This window comes from Sminthopsis crassicaudata, chromosome 4, assembly GCF_048593235.1.
Source record: "Sminthopsis crassicaudata isolate SCR6 chromosome 4, ASM4859323v1, whole genome shotgun sequence".
NCBI lineage: Eukaryota > Metazoa > Chordata > Mammalia > Dasyuromorphia > Dasyuridae > Sminthopsis > Sminthopsis crassicaudata.
Window position 1 is genome coordinate 104,328,518 of NC_133620.1, and position 20,863 is coordinate 104,349,380.

General features: G+C 34.4%; 1 protein-coding gene and 1 long non-coding RNA gene across 9 annotated transcripts in view; one reads left to right on the forward strand and one right to left on the reverse strand.

Annotated features, from left to right (window-relative positions):
• The window catches only part of LOC141565662 (uncharacterized), a 25,261-nt gene continuing 4,398 nt past the window's right edge, over window positions 1-20,863 (forward strand). Inside the window, exons 1-10 of one of the 6 annotated variants that reach the window (XM_074309043.1) lie at window positions 1-244; window positions 1,652-1,837; window positions 3,467-3,658; window positions 4,141-4,240; window positions 5,727-5,812; window positions 10,229-10,417; window positions 13,383-14,648; window positions 16,100-16,120; window positions 17,987-18,071; window positions 20,364-20,455. In XM_074309043.1, coding sequence (XP_074165144.1) covers window positions 154-244; window positions 1,652-1,837; window positions 3,467-3,658; window positions 4,141-4,240; window positions 5,727-5,812; window positions 10,229-10,417; window positions 13,383-14,648; window positions 16,100-16,120; window positions 17,987-18,071; window positions 20,364-20,455 — 2,308 coding nt within the window. In that variant the 5' untranslated portion in view covers window positions 1-153. The remainder of the gene's footprint in view (window positions 245-1,651; window positions 1,838-3,466; window positions 3,659-4,140; window positions 4,241-5,726; window positions 5,813-10,228; window positions 10,418-13,382; window positions 14,649-16,099; window positions 16,121-17,986; window positions 18,072-20,363; window positions 20,456-20,863) is intronic. The other 5 variants (XM_074309046.1, XM_074309044.1, XM_074309045.1 and 2 more) reach the window with 5 other exon arrangements.
• The window catches only part of LOC141565664 (uncharacterized), a 26,671-nt gene continuing 24,165 nt past the window's right edge, over window positions 18,358-20,863 (reverse strand). For all 3 annotated transcript variants that reach the window (XR_012489085.1, XR_012489084.1, XR_012489083.1), the window contains one exon: window positions 18,358-18,447. This is a non-coding gene — a long non-coding RNA (uncharacterized LOC141565664). The remainder of the gene's footprint in view (window positions 18,448-20,863) is intronic.

Below are 20,863 nucleotides of genomic sequence, written 5' to 3' on the forward strand. Positions count from 1 at the left end.
TCATTTAGTGAGGGATCGGGAACATTTGCTGCTTACTCCTAGTGCAAAGAATAATTCCCAGTGACAAGAAGACGCTTTCCTCCTCTTTCCTTCCCGGGCTCCCAGCGTGAGCTAAGTCCAAACCCCGCAGCTGTCCCTGGGACGGTGCGTGTCATGAGCCCCGCGTTCCCCAGTGCACCCCCGACGCTGGGGCTTCTCGGGCTCTTCTCGCTGTTGCTGCTGCTGTACTTGCCCGCGGCTCAAGGTGAGTGGAGGGGGGGGGGGTCCCTCAGTCCCCTGGCCGAACAGATTATTGGCTTGGGGCAAGGGGGATGGCTGGAAATGAGTTCGTCGTTTTGGCAACCGAGAGGTACTGAGGACCAAAAGAATGTGGAGGATGGCTTTACATTGGTAGGAAAATGGGTGGGTTATTAAAAGTGAGATTTTTCTTTAGACACTATCTCAAAAAAAAAAAAATAAAATAAAATAAAAAAAAACCCGAAATCTATCTTCTGCTCACTTGGGTGGCTAGGTTTTCATTCATAGAAACTCTGTTTCTATGGAATTTTGAAATTTGCAAAGTGCTTTCTCCACGTCAACCTAGGATGTAGGTAGTGCAAGTATTATCATCCCCATTTTCCAGATGAGAAAACAAGGCTTAGTGAGGTTAAACAAATCGCCCACAGCCTCAGCTAGTTTCAGAGGCAGTTTTCAAATCCAGGAGGTCTCCTGACTCCAACACTCAAAAGATGAAACTGCCTCAACAGATTAATAAGGAAACCTCTCTTAAAATCTCATCAGGGACTCGAATAGGGTGAACTCTCTAAGGAGAAAAACCCTAGTTTCTCAAAGGATTAGAGTTGGAAAAGACCTTAGAGATCATCCAATCTACCATATCCCCCTTTTCAGAGAAGAAAACTAAGATTCAGAGACAAGTAAAATGTTTAGGGTCACAAAAGTAATAAGAGGTGAGATTCAAACTTAGTTCATCTTTCTCCAAATCCAGTTTTACCTACCACAACATGTTACTGCCTCTAAAATAATCCTTTTTCCTCCTCTTTTCTCTTTATTCTTCCTTCCCTCCTTTTTTCTCTCCCTCCCTCCTTCTCTTCTCTCTTTCCCTCCTTCTTTCCTTCCCCTTCATTTCTTCTTTCCCTCTCTCCTTTCCTTCCTTCTTTCTTTTTTCTTCATTTCCTTTCCTTTTCTTTCTTCTTTTTATTTCTTCCTTCCTTCGAGCTCCCATTATACACAGCCCCTCCATGAAATAGCTTTAATGAAAGCAAGCAGAAAACTGGGTGACTAATGGCCATACTGACTATGCATCTTCACCTTCTGGTTTCCTTTCTATTCTGGTTGAAATCATAGAAACTAGGAGGATCTTGGAGCTCATTTAATTCATCCTTCTGACATTTTACACATGAGGAAACTGGCACAGAAAAGTTCAGTGATATGGCTATGATTGCATAGATATTTAGTGGTAGATCCAGAAGTAGAATTCTTGTGTCTCTTCTATTGTTCCAATCTCTGGTTCTGTCAGTTCAGACCATTTGGTAGTGTCTTTGGGAGCTTCCTTTTCATTTATTTATTTTTATAGCCACTAGAAAGAATCTGTTATAGTAAGATGTTATTTCACTAAATTCAGCTTGGTTTTTTTTTTTCCTTGTTTTGGTAGGTGCCTGCAGTATCCCTACAGAAATACCTAACGCCAAGCCAGAACTGAACAGCCTAACAAGTTTTCCTGTTAATAGCACTGTAACATACAAATGTAATGAAGGATTTGTAAAAATTCCTGGCAAGTCAGACTCAGTGGTTTGTCTTCAATCCAATAAATGGTCAAAGTTGTCAGAGTTTTGTAATCGTAAGTCATTCTTTTTAATGGACCTATGAAAAACTGACATTCTGTTCTATCTAAACAGTAACATTTTCAAAGTGATTCTCAATGATTTATCATTAATGATTCAAAGCTAAGTGTTTTCTAGCAACTTATCCCAAATGCCTCTACAGTCTTACTGAATGAAGGCTTTGTTTACCTGACTCAGTTCTTGCTCCTCATTAAAAGGTTTTCTAACATTGCAGCCTCTTCCCAATTAATAAAGATAGTCACTGCTAGTTGGGGAATAAAAAAAAAATCATAGCTATTTTAAGTAATACTCTTGAGTACAAATTCCAGAACTGAAATATTTTCTCAAATTTTATTCAAACCAAATTCTAAGTGGAATTTTAACTTCTCGGTGTTTATTTTTTATTTATTTCACACTTATTGGAAACAAGGGGTATATAAAAAGAAAGGTCCCTCACCTTTGTTGTCTTTGAAGAATTTAAAATAATTTAATCAATAAGCATTTATTGTATGCCAGTATTGTGCTAAGTTGCAGTTACAAAGACAGTGAGGAAATATCTCAGGTGGAAAACAATACAAATATCATCAGTTATAAAATAAATTTTTGCAGAGATTGAGGAACGGGGTAGTCATTAACACCTTGGGGATTCATAAAAATCCTTAGGTAGGGAGGGATACTTTAGATGAGTTTTTAAGGAAGTTACCAATTCTAAGAGGAAGTATGTTACAGGCATGGAAGACAGAATAGAGAAAAATATTTATTGTGAAAAGTTTGCAGCACGATATTAATTGTAAAATGAGTAACACAAACAATAAGCACAAAGAAGTTCAGAAAAAGGAAATCATTTAACTCCTCCAACATGTTTGGTGGATCTCCTATAGGAAATTATTTAAAAGACATGGATGAGAGTTATACAGGATAGGTAGGAAGAAAAAAAGGAAATAAACAAGCTTATTAAGGACCTACTATGTACCAGGCACTATGCTAAGCACTTTACAAATATTATCTTATTTGATTTTTACAATAATCCCGAGAAGTAAGTGCTATTATTATTTTTATTTTTGTTGTGATCATTCAGTTGTTTTCAGTTACATACAACTCTTCATTACCCCATTTGAGGTTTTCTTGGCAAAGATTATGAAGTGGTTTACCACTGAGGAAACTGAGACAATAAGTCACACAACTAGTTAAATGTCTGAGGGTAAACTTGAACTCAGGATGATGAGCCTTGCTGACTTCAGGCCCAGCAGTCTATCTACTATACAGTTGTGGAAACTGAGGCAGGCAGAAGTTAAAGTTAAATGACTTTTCTAGGAGGGGGCAGCTAGGTGGCAGTGAATAGAGCACCAGCCTTGAATTCAGGAGGACCCGAGTTCAAATCTGATCTCAGACACTTAACACTTCCTAGCTGTGTGACCCTGGGCAAGTCACTTAACCCCAGCCTAAAAAAAAAAAAAAAATGACTTTTCTAGGGTGATACATCTAATAAGTAAGATACACTTTAGATACTTAGACATGCTGAATGCTGAGCCACCTCAGTACCTAGGTATGAATGGATTGTAATCATTGGGGGAAAGACTCATATTGAGCTGATGTGGTATGTGGGGAAAATTCTAATTTCTGTTATTTGCTTTTTTTATCATCAGGTACTTGTAACGTTCCACCTTCATTACGTTTTGCTTCACTCAAAAAACAGTTTAGTAAACAGAACTACTTTCCAGTGGGTTCCACTGTACAATATGAGTGCCGTCCAGGATATAAAAGGGATAATAATCTGCCAGCAAAGCTGACTTGCCTTCAGACTTCAGTGTGGTCCAACCCCTCTGAATTTTGTAAAAGTAAGTATGACTTAAAAATAAGTTTTCTCTTTCAAGTGAAGAAAAAAAAAGAAAAAGAAAGAAATTCATATGATAACTTTATTATACATTTATTGCTATAAGAAATAGCAAGTTGTATTTTGCAGGAGTTCACATGCAACCTTTTTTTAAAAAAAACTATACTGTTGTGGAAATGCTTGTTTTATTCTATAAATTTAAAATACATAATTTTAAAATGAAATGACAATGGCATTTTTAAAAGTATCTCTTTGGTGAACTCTTCTCCTAAGAGGTAGATGGACATAAAGGGAAACTCAAAATAAAAGATAGATTGGTCTATAAATAGTATCATATGTTGTATAAAAATAATAATAATAATAAGATAGTTCCATAATACTCTTTAATAATCTTTAACATAAGTAGTAAAGAATATGTCAGATGGTATTTTGAGTGTATATGATGATATAAAGATAAAGCCTAATTTCATTTTTTTTCTCTTTTAGGAAAATCATGTTCAACTCCTCCAGATCTGCTACATGGTCAAGTCAGTATAACAAGTGATATTTTATTGGGTTCAACAATCACGTTTACTTGTAATGAAGGGTAAGTTTGTATTATACAGGAATAAGAATAGACTTGTGGTTTCATTGGCAGAATGGAATTCCCCAGATAGAAAATAGGCTTTACCAAGGTATCTTGGAATCTTCTCTGAAGCTCAAAAATTGCATTAAGGTTAGGAGATAAAATTTTAGATTCTATATAGTCACATTAATTTCATTGTTGATATCTATAATAATTGCCAGAAGGGAAGGGGGAATTTCGTTGAGGTTAAGAGGATAAAGACCATCTATGTGAGAGGTGGAACTCAAACCTTCAAGGTCTAGTCCTCAATCTACTATATAGCTACATTTATTAAGAAAGCAAAAAAAAATAAATAGCATCAGGGTCTTATATTATGGCTAATAGTTTAAAACTACAACTATCTGGGCTATTCTTTTCTTTAAACACACACACACACACATACACATCCCTACCTCTTTCCCAAGAAAATGATCGTGTATATATTTCAATAGGGTTTTTTGAGATTCTTTGAATCCTTTGGAATCTAGAGCCTTCAGAATCTCAGATTCTGTATAGTATAGTTATTCTAATTTCAGCCTTGGTGTCCATAATGATTGCTGAGAGGATATATTCAGTGGAGAGCATACTGGCTTAAATTTACTTTTATATATCACTTTAAGGTTTGTAAACTTCTTTACAAATATGCTATCCTTTTTATCCCCATAACGATCCTGGGAGGTAGGAGCTATTATTATCCCCATTTTGCAAATTAGAAAACTGAGGAAAACAGTGGTTAAATGTCTTGCCCAAGATCACACAGTCTGAGATTTGAATTTAGGTCTTCCTGACTCCAGATCTATAATACTCTACCACCTAGCTGTCTCTATTTGATATTAATTATTGGAGAGGACTTTACTGGGTGATGACTAAGGTACCTTCCAATATTAAAAACTATAGTCCTAGAAATTTTACTAGGGAACTTAGAGACATAGAGTAGAAATCAGAGCAAGAAAGGCATACCCACTCCTCAAATTCACAGTTGTCATTTCTATTCCTAGTTCTCTTGCAAAGCCTTTAAATAATATTTGATGTATTATTTTACTCATTTGCTCTTCATATCCTGTGAAAGAAGATCTGTCTTCTAATTTCTGCATGTTTGTTTTAATTGTTAACTTATTTATAAAAATATTTTATAAAACTTATAAAACTTAATTTATAAAACTATTTTGTGCTTTTTAAAATACTCTTCTATCAAAAAGAAGTTGGTCTCTAGGGCTTTCAGAAATACTGAAAAATTTGGGTATTTATACTGTATAACTTAATAACAACAAAAATCTAGTTTTTGTATTATCCCATTATTACTATCATGATTTCTTAAATATTGTTGCTTGATACAGTAGACTTTAATCACATTATTATGTCTCCACCTACTGACAGAAAACAAATCCAACTGTTTCTGCAGTGGTTGAGAAAATTTCAAATAGGGCAATAGTGGCTATTTCTTTCAGCTTTTTTCTCTCTTGTTTAGATATAGGTTAGTAGGGGCACAAGATAGCCAATGTATTCTTATGGATAAAAATGTTGTTTGGAGTGACCCACATCCAGAATGCACAGGTAAGACATTAATAGAAGCTATTAAGTCAATATTGTATAGATTTTGTAGCATCTATAATAGACATTATTTAGGGGCAGCTGGGTGATGCAATTGGGTAGAGCACCAGTCTTGGAGTCAGGAGGACTTCTATTAGTTGTGTGACTTTAGGCAAATCATTTAACCCTAATAACGAAAGGAAGGAAGGAAGGAAGAAAAGAAAAGAGGAAGGGAGGGAGGAAGAAAGACAGGGAGAGAGTGACACACAGAGAGAGAGTGAGAGAGAGAGAAACAGAGACAGAGAGAGAGACTTAAAAGAGATAGAGAAAAAAGAAAAAGAGAGATAAAAAGAGAGAAAAAGAGGAAAGAAGGAAGGAAGGAAAAAAGAAAGGAAGGAAGGAAGGAAAGAAGAAAGGAAGGAAGGAAGGAAGGAAGGAAGGAAGGAAGGAAGGAAGGAAGGAAGGAAGGAAGGAAGGAAGGGAAAAAGAAATAGACAAATTTAGCATTTCACTATTGGGGAATTTCAATAATAACAATAGGTGAGCATTTATCTACTCTTAAGGTCTGAAAAGCTCTTTACATATATTATGTACTTTGATCCTTACAATAACTCTGTAAAATAGACATTATCATTATCATCATCATGATCTCCATTTTACAGTTGAGGAAACTGAGGCATGCAGAAGTTAAGTGACCAGCCCAAGGACACACAGCTTGTACTCTCAAGCAGGATTCCACTTGAGATCTTCCAAACTCCAAACCCAGCACTCTGTCCACAGTGCTACCTATATTTCCATAGCAGAAGTCAACATAGTATTTTATCTATTAAATGTTACTATTTTTAAAAGAACAAAAACTACTCTTCCCTAAGCAGACTCTTACTATTGATTTTGAGGAATGAAAGCCAAAAGGCTAGTTCTCTCTTTCTAAAGAAATTAAGCTTTATGACTAGGGTTTAGTTTATTTGTGGGTTTTTTTTTTTTTTTTTTTTTGGTTTTTGTTTAGTTTTGTTTTGAAATTTACATGACTTCTGGCACTGTCCAGCACATGTGTAAGAAACAGCTTGGAAGATGCAAACACAATAGAGACAGTAGAAATTGGGACTTGGGTTTTCTGCCCCCCTCCGTCACACATATTCATATATCCTAAAGGCCAAGCCAAATCCTATTTTAATGTTGTCAACAATCATCCCTGTGCTAACAGCTTTTCTCCTGTGATTCTCAAAAATGTATTTTATATGCTCTAACCACATTTTTCTAGGACAGACTAGTTTATTACTTGCAGCTCCATTCATAATTCCTTGGTGGGGTGCCTAGGAATTATTATTGCTCATATTAACTATGGGAATACAACATATTAATCTATTAGTGATTAGAGGACTTGTTATGGAATTAGAAAGATCAATAAATCAAAAGATATTTATTAAGTCTTTACCATGAACCAGGCACTGTACTAAGCTTCTGCAAAGGAAACACTGTCCCTGCCTTCAAGGAGCTTATATTCTAATGGAAGAGATAACAAGATGCATAAAAAGTAGATATAATACTTTATTATAGTATAATAGTATAATATTTAGTAGAATATAATAGTAGAATACTTTTGAGGGGAAGGTATTCTTGGCTGGAAGAACCAGGAAAGGCATAGAAGGTACAGTTTGAGATAGTTTTTAAAGGAAGTCATGGATTCTAAGATGAGGGAAAACATTCTAGACATGGAAGACATACTCTCCACAAAAAAGGAATAATATCTAAGATGCCTGGAAAATGAAAGGAAGATCTAGTTCAAATCTCTCACTGTTGCCTCTCACTGTTGAAGTGGTTATTGTTGTTCAGTTGTTATCCAATCCTTTGAGACCCCATTCCAGGTTCACAATCCCCATTTGGAGTTTCCTTGGCAAAGATACTGGAATGGTTTACCATTTCCTTCTCCAGATCATTTTATAGATGAGGAAATTGAGGCAAACAGGGTTAAGTGACTTGTCCAGAGTCATACAATTATCAAGTGGCTGAGGCTGGATTTTAACTCAGATTTTCCAAATTCCAATTGCACTGTCTCTATCCAGTGTGGTAAGAAGCTATGTAAGGGAAGTTTTGGCAAAGTATCTGGTAGTACAAGTTAACAAACATCATAATTTGAAGCTTTATTTAGCATCACCTAGACAGGTAATGTAAATAACAAGTTTTGCATTGATTGTTTTATTTTATCAATATTTCACTTAGGCCTAATAAGAAATTTATAAGTATCACTAAATTTAAATCTATAGTAGTCTCTGTATTTAAAAGGTATATATGATATTTTTCTCTAAGTTCAATTCTATTTATTAAACAATGTATCTGGGGAATCATTTTTACTTTCATTGGGAGTCCTTATAGTTGGAATATCTGGGAATCATTGCCTTAATCTTTTTTGTTTGTTTGTTTGTTTGTTTGTTTGTTTTACTGAGGCAATTGGGGTTAAGTGACACAGCTAGGAAGTATTAAGTGTCTGAGGCCAGATTTGAACTCGGGTCCTCCTGAGTTCAGGGCTGGTGTCATTGCATTATTCTTTATGATCATAGGGGTCACAGATGTCCAGAAAGAACCTTAGAAGACATCTAGACTTATGTTATTATTTTCACTGATCCTTAAAACCAGAAATGAATTGCAACTTCTCTCTAGTTCCAATATCTCTATAACTACTGTCAGGTTTTAATTTCGAGAAGTAATACCTACTTAGAAGTAGATGAATAGATGAGAATCATCATGCTGTCATCTCTCAAACCTGTGTCACAATATTGTCCCTTTCTTATTTCAGTCCCCATGCCACTGACCTTCTATTGACTCAGCCCATTATGACTTCAGTTTCAGAGATATCTTCTTTTAATCTGGGAAATGTAATTAGGCTCCTAAATATCTGACTCAGATTTTTTTATTCTGTTCTTGATATTATAATAAAATGTCCTAAGGGACATTTTCTGATAGGAGAAAGTGGAAAAGAGCCTGCATTAGTTCTTAATTCTTAATAACTTAATTCAACAGATATTTATGAAGGGCCCACTATATACTAGACCCCTTCCTAGGTATGAAAAGAGATTTAAATTTAGATTCAGCAAATGAGGCTAGTGGAGAAATATATATATAATTATAATTTATGATAAGTATATCAGTGAGAAGAAAGAAAATGCTATGCAAGGTTAGAAGGGGGAAAATTGTTGAGAATGGAAGATTGGTATTTTATATTTTTGTAAAGTTATCCATCTGATCTAACTTATCAGTTTTACTGACTCTTAATTAGGCAAAATAGTTTATGATAATTTATTTTATCTTAATTTTCGTTTGGGAATTCCTTTTTTAATACCATTTTTAATACAACTTGGTTTTCCATTCTGTTTTTAAAAAATAAGATTAGATAAATGTTTATTTTATTAGTTTTTTTCCTGCAAAATAACAACAATAACAAAAAGCTCCTAGTTTTATAGATCAATTCAAGGGATTTTTTTTTCTTTCAATTTTGTGAATCTCTCTTTTAATTTTTTCCAGATTTTTATTTTGATATTTAGTTGTAATTCTTTGATTGTTGCTTTTCTAGTTTACAAATTATATGTCCAATTTGTTCTGTTCTTTTGCAGTATATGTGTGCATATATATAATATGTATTTAGATATATTTAGAAATATTATATTTCTTCTAAGGATTGTTTTGTCTAGACCCTGAAATTCTGGTAAATTGTCTCATTGTTGGTATTTTTTAAATGAAATCTTCTGTTGTTTCTATGATTTGTTATTTGACCAACCAATTCTTTAGGATTAAATTATTTGATTTCCAGTTGCATTTTGTTCTTTCAAGGCCCTTTATTAAATGGCATTGTGGTCAATAAAGAATACATTAAATCTTCTCATTTTTCTTTGTGAAGTCTTTATGCCTCAAATAATAGTAATTTTTTGTAAATGAGTATAGCTGGGAATAACTAAATTTTCCATTCCCATCTAGTAAGTGTCAGAGGTCTATTATATTTATTTTTTCCAAATTTTATTCAGGTACTTATTTATTGTTTATGATTTGAGTGGGTTTTTATTTTTTAGTTCTGAAAGAGGTCCACTGAAATCCCCTGCTATTAAAATTTACTATCTATTTTTCTCTGAAATTTAAATTTAAGTATTAACAAGCTATGCCATTTGGTACCTATTTAACATTACTATTATTCTTATTTTCTTTTAAGCTACATTAATGATTATGCCATTTCCCTGCTTATTTCATGTTATCCTTTATATTTTCTGTCATGATTTAACATGCCATTTTAAATAGCAACATGTTTGTGATTTTAATCAAAAAGTTCAACTCATTGGTTTTAATTTCTTCACTAAGAGAATCTTTGAAGATTTCTAATTTTCATTATATTTAATAATTTCCATTTGCATAAAGCATTTAATGGTTTAAATATCTTGCACTTTTTTTCTTTAGAAATTTTATGTCATGAACCTCCAAAAATTGCTCACGGAGGAATCAAAGAAACTCAGGACAGTTATAAATATGGATCATCTGTAACTTATATATGTAGTGAAGGCTTCTCACTTATTGGGGAGAAATCTATTCATTGTACTATAAAAGATGAACAAGGAGAATGGAATGGGACTCTCCCTGAATGCAAAGGTAATTAATTTATATATTAAAATAATTGCTTTTTTTTGCTTTATTTATATGTGTGGAGATAAAGCTTAAATTAAGACTGTGGCATAATATCTTGAAAAATCCAATTTTCAGTAAGTTAATAGAAATAGCTTTTCCTTCATGTATTCCTAAAATGTTGCCTAGACAGTTCAATCCTAAAACATAAATATTATTCCACCATTCACTTCAACTATAAATTGAAAATAAGATCTAAATGTTAAAAAAAACCACAATTAAAATGAGTTTGAAATGTATGGAAGGAATCAAGATGTTGATCAGCCCAATAACATCATTTATATTATGGATACAGGCAAGAGAGTTTTTAGGTAAATTTTAACAATCAGCTCCCAAGGCTGGGGGTAGGGGGTGGGGAAGGGGCAAGTATGTAATACATAACACACTTTTAATTTTAATCTTCACTATTGACATTTTCTTCATCACTTTCTGAAGTGCTGACAGTCAATAAAACAATAAATCAAGCCCTGACTTGTGGCATTTACTGATTTATATAGTATAAATACACTGAAAATTTAATAATTGGTTTATTGATTCAAGCTAGTTCCCAAAACACTCCCTGTATAGGTAATACTATGCCTACTGAGTTATCTTCATACTTTTTACCTGCTAAAAAAGTCATTCACTTTTCCATTTTATCACTTTTAGCGATTTTTAGCTCTTTTCTATTTCTAAAAACTTCCATTTAGAGCTTTAACCAAGTATTCTGGTTCTAAGGGTATATTCAATTGAGAGAAGGCATGAGAAGGAATAGAGAGAAGAGTGAAGGAGGGAAGCAGATTCAAAGAGGAATAGGAGTGAAGTACTGTGGTAAAGAGGGCTTGACAGGTCATGGAAGATGAAGATAAAACATAGCTGGATATGATGGGTCCAGTATCAATGCACTAGTTTCTCTTAAATGTGTATTCTTTTTCAACAAGCTTCCTAAATTGGAAAAATGGTTACAATAAATATTGACATCTTGAAAAATGTCTATGACTTCATATTCTATCTCTACTCCTGAGTTCTACCCACCTTGAATCCAGGGTATTAAAAATTGTCATTATTTTCAGATGCCACTTGCAAAAGTCCAATAATCCTAAATGGCACATAATGACCCCAAACAAATATTCCTTATAAATATCAGCATATCTTGGCAATCCTGGATTTATCTTAATGGGTAATTGCATAATATAATGTAGTTCTAATAATATATAGCTCCCTGATATTTCATCCTATAATAAAATGATAGCTTATTATTCCCCATTCAAAATATTTTCCTTATTTCTGTTTATGTATAGAGCAATTAATAAGAACTGATTTATTGTCTACTCTGTGTTAGACACTGCTGGTACTTAAGAATACAAAGACATAAATGAAATCATCTCTGCCCTCAAGAAGTTTATGTTCCATGATGAATGAAATTTATTTTTAGAGACCTAAAATAATCTTGAAATCAAATGATAATGAAAAATGAGCAATGTGTGTTTAACTTTTCAGATCTCATTCTCAGGCTAAGGAAAACCAGGAAATAGGACTAAAATGAAATTAGGGAAATGTTCAATTTAGTAAGTATTTATTGAATGACTACAATGGGCAGTACACTAAGCTAGGGAATACAAAAATTAATGAGGAACATATCTTATCCTAAATGTTCCTATGGTCTAATAATGGAGATAAAATATGTGCAAAAATAAATTGAATATTGAATATTGGGTAGACTGTAGTGTAAAAGAGATACAATAGGAGCAATGAGACGAAAGGTTTCTAGATGGTGGATATTTGTGGTGGTCTTTGAAAACTTAGTAGAAATTCATAGAATGTGAGGAAGAGAATACTTCAGGGTGGCTAGAACAGGAACAACAAAAGGAAAGTTCCACAGTCCAAAGAATATTAGTCATGTTTGAGGAAAGAAGGAGTAGTTAGTATGGCTGAAATATAGGATCCATGAAAGGGAATAGTGAGAGAGGAAACTTCTGAGTTAGATTAAAGACAATTATGAGTGGCCTTGAATGTCTTGCTCAGGATTTTTGCTCATGGCAGGAATATATAATATAAGGGAAGCATTGTTCTAGAATCAGAAGACCTGAGTTCAAATCTTTGGTACTTATATTTGCTATTGATGTGACCTTAACCTCTGTGGGTACTGATCTTTTTCTTTTTTTATAAAGAAATTCCTATAAGTGCATTAATAACTTAGGTACTTCATGTAAAATTAATACATTTATCTTTCTACATAAGAACTATGTAAAAGATGAAAGTTCATATTAGGAGAAGAGGAATTGGGAAAACAGAAAGAACAGTTTCAGTGTTAGAGGTACCTTACTAAGACAGTGTAGTGTCCAATCTTTTTCTATTTCCCCAGTCCCTCAGCCATCTCAATTGGAAGTGTATTTTACATAAAGTGACTTTTTGGCTCAGATTTTATTTGATCTAAACTTGTCATTTCATTGGTGTTGGGAGATCTGAGTGAGGAAATCCCTTTTCTGACTTTATGGCAATAAAATTTCACCAATCCAATTTGAAATCATGAAACAAAGATACTGATTTGGAACCCTATCCTCTGTTAGCATTGAAAAACAAATAAATATATACAGAATTAATACAAAATAATTGGAAAACATGAAAATACTAACACTTGGAGGAATTGGTCAGCACTTCTTGTAGTAAATGGGAGGTCAAAATACTTCAATTTCCTACAAAACTCATAATAACATCATAGGGTCATCATTCTAGAGCATGAAGAAACTTTGGTGATCACCAGTCCAACCTCCTCATTTTATAGATTAAAATTGAGGACCAGGAAGCTTAAGTGACTTGCCAAGGTCACACAAGGTAGTAAGTTTCTCAAAGTTAAGTCTGACTTCATATGCAAAAAAAATATTCAATCAACAAAAACTAACTTATAGAGTAATGTTTAATGTTTATGGCTGATGTTCCCCACAATTTACAGAAACTGCCATGTTGGTCCCAACAACAGCTGAAAAATCAACCACAACAAATGCTCCAGCAACTGATGCTCTAGCAACTCATGCTCCACCAACAGGGCAAGCCAATGCTACAAAAGCTCCAGCAACCCATGCTCCAGCAACCCATGCTCCAGCAACCCATGCTTTACCAACAAGGAAGGCCAGTGCCACTAAAGCTCCAGTAACTGATGCTCCAGCAACCCATGCTCCACCAACAGGGCAGGCCGATGCCACAAAAGCTCCAGCAACTCATGCTCCAGCAACCCATGCTCCACCAACAGGGCAGGCCAAAGCCACAAAAGCTCCAGCAACTCATGCTCCAGCAACCCATGCTCCACCAACAGGGCAGGCCAATGCCACAAAAGCTCCAGCAACTCATGCTCCACCAACAGGGCAGGCCAAAGCCACAAAAGCTCCAGCAACTCATGCTCCAGCAACCCATGCTCCACCAACAGGGCAGGCCAATGCCACAAAAGCTCTAGCAACTCATGCTCCAGCAACCCATGCTCCACCAACAGGGCAGGCCAATGCCACAAATGATCCAGTAACTGATGCTCCATCAGCCAATGCTCCATCCACAGTGCAAGCGGACACCACAAAGACTCCAGCAACTGATGCTCCAGAAAATCCTGCTCCACCAACAGGTCAGGCAGACGCCACAAAGACTCCAGCAACTGATGCTCTAGGAACGCCTGTTCCACCAACAGTGCAAAATGACTCCACAAAGGCTCCATCAACCAACATTCCAGTATCTGATGCTCCACCAACAGGACAGGCAGATGCCACAAAGGCTGCAGCAACTGATGCTCCAGCAACACCTGTTCCACCGACAGGGCAGGCAGATGCCACAAAGGTTCCAGCAACAACTGTTCCACCAGTAGATCAGGCCATCACTACAAATGCTCCAGCAACACCTACCCTACCAATAGAACAGACCAATACCACAAATGGTCTAGCAACACTCATCCAGCCAACAGAACAGGCTAACACCTCTAATGCTCCAGCAACGCCCACCTCTCCAAAAGAACAAGCCAACATCACAAATGCTCCGGTCACACAGACTCCAGTGACACAGCAGGCCAGAACAACCCATGCTACCGTAAAGCCTACCACATCAACAACCAAAAGATCTACAACAACTCGGAGTTCTACCAGAATTGTCACAACTCATCGTTCCACCACTACTGCATCCTTTCACACAACTAGACCCAGCTCTACAAAATTTCATGGAAAAGAAAATGCTCCTTCAGGTCAGTACTCAAGCTCTACTTTTTATTCTTCATAATGAGTTTGGGTTAATAAAAAATAAGGTTTTACAATGCCCTGTTTAAAGATATTGGGTTGTATAAAATTGAATTGTTCATGTTGTTAAATAACATTGTATCCTGATATGTCATTGCCATGGAAGTTTTATGCAGGTCCTCAAGACACTCTGCACTGGAATTCTTGGATAGCATCTAGACAGAAATGGGGGTGGGGGGAAAGCCATTAGATCATATGGGAAAAGAAAGATAAAGTTATGTCCTACTAAAAATGATTCCAAGTTGAGGCTAAGAAGGGAAATCCTAGCATTTAGAGAGAATTATGAAAGAGACTTATACACAGTGGGTCTCACTTTATTATATATTCTTTAAGTGACTTGTCTGCCTCTAAAACATATCCTATACTCCCTTCTTTGTGTCTTGAATATACAAATGGGAAATTCCAATTTTATGGTGGAAAACTTCATCTGAGAGGAAATTTTTCTTCAATATAAAATAAACTGAATTTTCTAGGGAAAAATTTAATAGACATTACCTTTTTTTTTCTAACTAGGACCCTGGCTGAATATGTTCACTTCAGTAGGGGTCTAATATATACACATACACATATACACATTTATACACATACATATATACATGTGCATGTTTGTACATTCATGTGTATAATATGATAGTATATATACATGCCCATATCTATTTGCACATGTATATTTTATATGTGTGAGTGTATATATATACACATACTACATATGTATGTGTTTGTGTATATATAGGTGTGTATTATGTATATACATAGTATTTGAGAGTAAAATGAGGTCAAATGTTGTGCTATTCAAACTTAGCCAAAAGCTTGAGAGGACCTGGATATCATGAGTTAAATTACAATTTGTGATGGTTAAAGGATTTTTATGCTCTTATAATGGCAGGTTAAATCAAAAGATTTATTTGCATGTGATTTGCTTTCTAGTGCAATTTTTTGCAAAGTGTTTTACTCAAAATAATCCTATGAAATTGAAATTGTACTCTAAAGAAATTTTATGATGTTGAGAAGACATCATAATTGATGTGAAAGATAAAGTACTGTTTTAGGAGTCAGGACAATTTGGATTCAAGTTCTACTTCTACCTATGAGTTGTATAACCTTGAACAGGCTCCCTAGCCTATAAAGATTCCAGGCAGCCCCCTAAAACTATCAATTGCAGAACTTTCAAATTTGTGTTGACCCTAATGAAATCGTAGGTCTAGACCAAAAAAAAATTTAAAGTTCATGCTTTAGATCAAAATCTATACCAAACTTTAAAAAGCTTATAAGTACTTTATTTTAAAATATGCAAATCTGTTATTAATATATTATACTTTAAATCTGCATCATTGATTCTTCTAAAAGATATTACCATTTAGCTTAAAATTTACTATTTTCTTTATTTTTCCCTCTTCAGGTGGTGCCATTAATATATCTGGTAAGTCTAACTCTCAGGGATTCTTTAAAAATTATAGTAAGTGTTCAAAGTATTTCTCTAAATGCTACTATCTGAGGACAGACTTTTGTTTAAAGCATTTTGGAAATGCTATTAAAAAGAAAAGTTTAAGTTTATCAAAGACAGATCAAGTAAAGAGATGGAATGGACAAATACTGGTGAAATGTTCTCGGGTTAAATGCTTCTGGGTACTTGATGTGCTCCAGAATTTTTACAGATGTATTCCAGGAAGAAGGAGTTGCTACAAATTAGTCAAACCATATTATTAAGAGTCTACATTGTACAATGCAGTCTGGGTGCTATGGAAAAATCAAGAAGAATTAAGATACAGTTCCTATCTTCAAATAATTTATAATCTATTGAACAAATTCTCTGTTACCTGACACTATGGTGCCTAGATAGACGGTTCATGAGCATAATCAGCTGGATTTCTATAAAAAAGGTTATTCAGATTACTTTTATTTTTATTTCAATTACAATTAAAATTTGAAAAACGTGTTATATTCAAAGTTTATAAAGAGGACATTTAATGATGAGTGAGTAAAATCTTATCAGAGATCTTGGTTCATAGTATGATTCTAAATTCTGGGCAAACTGGCTTTTGGAAATTCCACCAGCAGGAAAAAAAAGTGAGGGGAGGAAAGGACCAAAATATCAAACAGGATGAAACAAATTCAATAACATGTATGTACAAGGCATGAAGGTTTCAGGTAGGATGAAAGGGCCACACCTTCACTTGTCTGAACAAGAAAACCATCTAGAATGTAGGGAAGAACTGGACTTGTGGTGAGGTGCCTCTTTCTGCCTTCTTCCTATCACACACTCCAAGGCACAAACTAAATCCTAACTTCTTTGTGTGCATACCTGTATGACTATAGAAAGGTTCTAAACCTGTGCATTACTGATTTAGAAGGGATTGGGGAGGAAGTGAGGAAAGGTTGGAATTATAATAGTAATATATGGCTTATTAGCCATTTACAATCTCTACTGTGCTGTTGCTAGCCTGTCTTATATTGCATTAAAATTTCAGAGAATATTAATGACAAAGAAGGAAGGGAGGGAGGGAGGGTGGGAGGAGGGAAGAGAGGGAGGATGGAAGGGAGAGAAAGAGGGAGGCAGGGATGAAGGAAGGAAAGGAGGGAGGAAGGGAAGAAAGAAGGAAAGAAGGGAGGAAGGGAGGAAAGGAGGGAGGGAGGAAGGGAAGGAGGGAGGAAGGGAGGAAAGAATAAAGGGAAAGAGGGAAGAAGGGAGGAAAGGAAAGAGGAAAAGAGGGAAGGAGAGAGGAAGGAAGAGAGGGAGGGATGAAGGAAGGAAAGGAAAGAGGGAGAGAGGGGGAAAGGGATTTAAAGGATGACCAGAAGTGAGAGAATAGGTGGCTAAGACTGTATAGAAAGGGTGACTCAAGTGAGATTTTAACTTAATTTAACTTAATTTGAAATATTTCAAACAAAAAAAAAAGTTCATTTCATTATACAATCCTTTCTATAATAGACAACAGAGAGAATAACCTAACAATGATGATTCTTGGATGACCAAAAGCCCTTTAAAAACCAAGGATGGAAGTGATAAATTTTATAATTCTGTCAATCAAAAATAAATCACATATTGCTGGAGGATGTCAATGTTTACTTTTAAAGTGACAGGACAAGTTAATTTGAGAAATATTTAGTTAGATATTTAGTTTCAAACCTGAGGATTCAGGAAGGTATTTGAAATATCTGACCCACATCTCTTGTTTTGTTTGGTTTTAATTGTTTCAGAACAATGTGTTTCTTAATCAAGATACCACATTTAACGTTTTTTTCCTTTCAATGCTTAACTTGGTTACCAAAATGTTTTTCTTTCAAGGAATTGGTGTTGGTCTCATAGTATTGGCTGTTCTAATAATACTTCCGGTTTTCATCAAACTTCTTTGTTACTCTGGGAAATCAGGGTGAGCCAAAATCCAAAAATCTTTTTCCTCTTTTGATTTGTTAGCATCTTCCCCCAAAAAACCCAGATTGGGTGCTACCCCTGCCAAAAACTTTCAGATTATTATTGTGCCTTTGGCATGTGAATGTCATTTCTCCTTTTTATAAAAACCTCTTCTTATTCTCTTTAAGACTGCAATCTTAACCCATATGTAAGAAGCCACACAGAAATATATTACTAGTTTCACTAGTAATTTAAGGACTTTTAAAAACAAAGATAGTTTATTTATTTGTTTTTTCCTCCTGCATAAAGGGAAAAATTTTTAAATGTTCTGATTTTCCATTAATTCTTCAATTTACTTCATGATCTTGGTTGTGAGTTTCACAATCTTCACCCATCTGAAACAAGAAAAGATAAACAATCTTATAGTTTCGGTTTTTGGGTCTGCTTGTAAATGGAATTTCTTGCTAAAAAACAAACATGTATATTTTTCTTGTGGTGCTTTAATTGAAAGTCTTAAGATCTCACAAGTTATTATATATTAGACATTGCTTTAGTTAGAATCCCTCTCCAATTCACTTGGCTATATGACTATGAGAAAATCCCTTAACTTCTCAATGACCCAGGCAATTAATTATAGACAAGTTCCAAGCTTTATCTGTGGAAAAAATTTTCACATCAGGAATTCCCCACACTAATGAAATGAGAGGTCCTGACTATTTCCCAGGTCCTAGAAGATTTTATTTGTTTAAAGCTCATTTAAAATACCTGAATGTGATATTAAAATAATTAATTGTATTCTAATTTTACATACAGTTATTTAAAACATGAGTATTAAATATTTTGATTATTTTAGTTTTTTTTTTTGTTTAGGTACCATTTCTGGCAAATTTTAGATGAGGGGATCATGGATTTATTCATTGATTTGCAGCTGATAGGGACCTTTGAGGTCACTAAAATCTGGTTCTTCCCAGTTTTAAAGATGAAGAAATTGGGGGACAGAGAAATTAAAATTACTTGCCAAGGTTCACATAGTTCTGAAGCAGGACCTGATGAAGCCTGATTCCATATCCAATACCCTATCCATCATACCACACTATTTAAAGATTACCTCTGAATTTTTGTTGGTCAAAATATTTCTAATGGAAAGAGATATATAATACTTCTGAGTCATGTATAAAAGTACTTAAGTAACATTGGTTTAGCTGCTTTTCAGTAGTTTTCTTAGAAATATACTTTTCAGTTATCACTTTTACATAATTTTTCATATTCCTTATGGATTTAGTTTTACAATATACTCATTATTATTCATATATCCCCTAAAAGCCAATAATTCTTTTTTTTGTAGGAATAGGGAAGAATTACCATTTTTTCCTCATCGACTCTAAAAACTGACCATATTCTGCTGATTCAGTTAGAATGCCTATATGTCATACCTTTTTTCCTATAAAGAAAAACACTCATGGGAATATATATATATTTTGTTTGTGTACCTTTTGTTGTATTTAAACAACATTTGTACCATCACATAATAGGTTTACAGGACTTAAAGTAGAAAGAATTATAAAAGTTCTTCTAGTCCAACCTCCTAATTTTACAGATGAGTAAGACTAGTAAGTAACTGAACTGATATTTTCAAAACCCGACCTTGGAACATTAACCTTAGGGTTCTTTTTTCTTTACTATAGTATTTTACAACAAGCAAACCTGATTCTCTAAGCATAGGGAACATTCATGAAAACTATCAATGAAGAGAATTTTAATTCCTCTCTTACTTTCATATTGAACTACTCCTTACTCTGAATTAACCAAAAAGAGGTTGAAGCTGACTTTACTTGCTACTGGACATTGATAGAATTTTGCTTTGAATTCTCTAGTGGAAGTGAGTCAGTGGCAATTGTTCAATATGAAAAAAATGGATTTCAGAAAGTTAAACTGTTTTCAGCTTCTTTTTTGCCAGTTAATAAGACTTATTTTAAAGGGAGTGAACTGGTTTAAAATTAGAAGGCACTTTGGATAGGAACTGTGGAAATTGGGTTTCTAATCTTGACTCCTTCACTAACAAGTTATGTGACCAGCTTTTCTGGGTCTTGTTTCCTCATCTCTAAAATTGAGGGAAGATGAAATCATTGCTAAGACTCTTTCCACTTTTAACATTCTAAGTACAATGGGTGTATTACTGACTTTTGAATGTTGATGATTTTGTTTGGGAATGGGATAAGTAAGTACTGCAAAGAATGATTTGATTTTCCTTTTTGAATAAATATATCCCTTACCTAATTTACTTAGCTATTTTCCCTCCTCTGCTATTCAGCTCTTACCATATTCATGAGATCAACAAAGAACTTAATGTTTTCTTACCTGATAAAATGGAATCGGGCAAGCCCACAGAAGTAAGAATTTTTGGTAAAATAAAAAATGTCTTCTTATCATGGCTTTTTTTCTGTAGCTCCTAAAATGTTAATCATCAGAATTGACTGGGGACTTTTCCATATCTGACATTTATTCTATATTCCATATTCTGTATTATATTTGATATAGAATATTCTATATTCTGACATTTACTACCAGATATGTTTTCATGTTGGTTTCTTTCCTTTGACTAAACACATGCATTATTAAAATGTTTATTTATTAATTCTTTATATTTCTACAATAAATCTTTCATCTACTTTGTTTTTATTATAGTAAATAATACTGGGAAAAGGTGGATTGTGTATTAGAGTTTATGCATATATATTTTTTCATTATCCTGCTTGTGGTAAATGGAATGCTATTGGTTTGCATTTAACATGCTGCTTCTTTTTCTTTGCA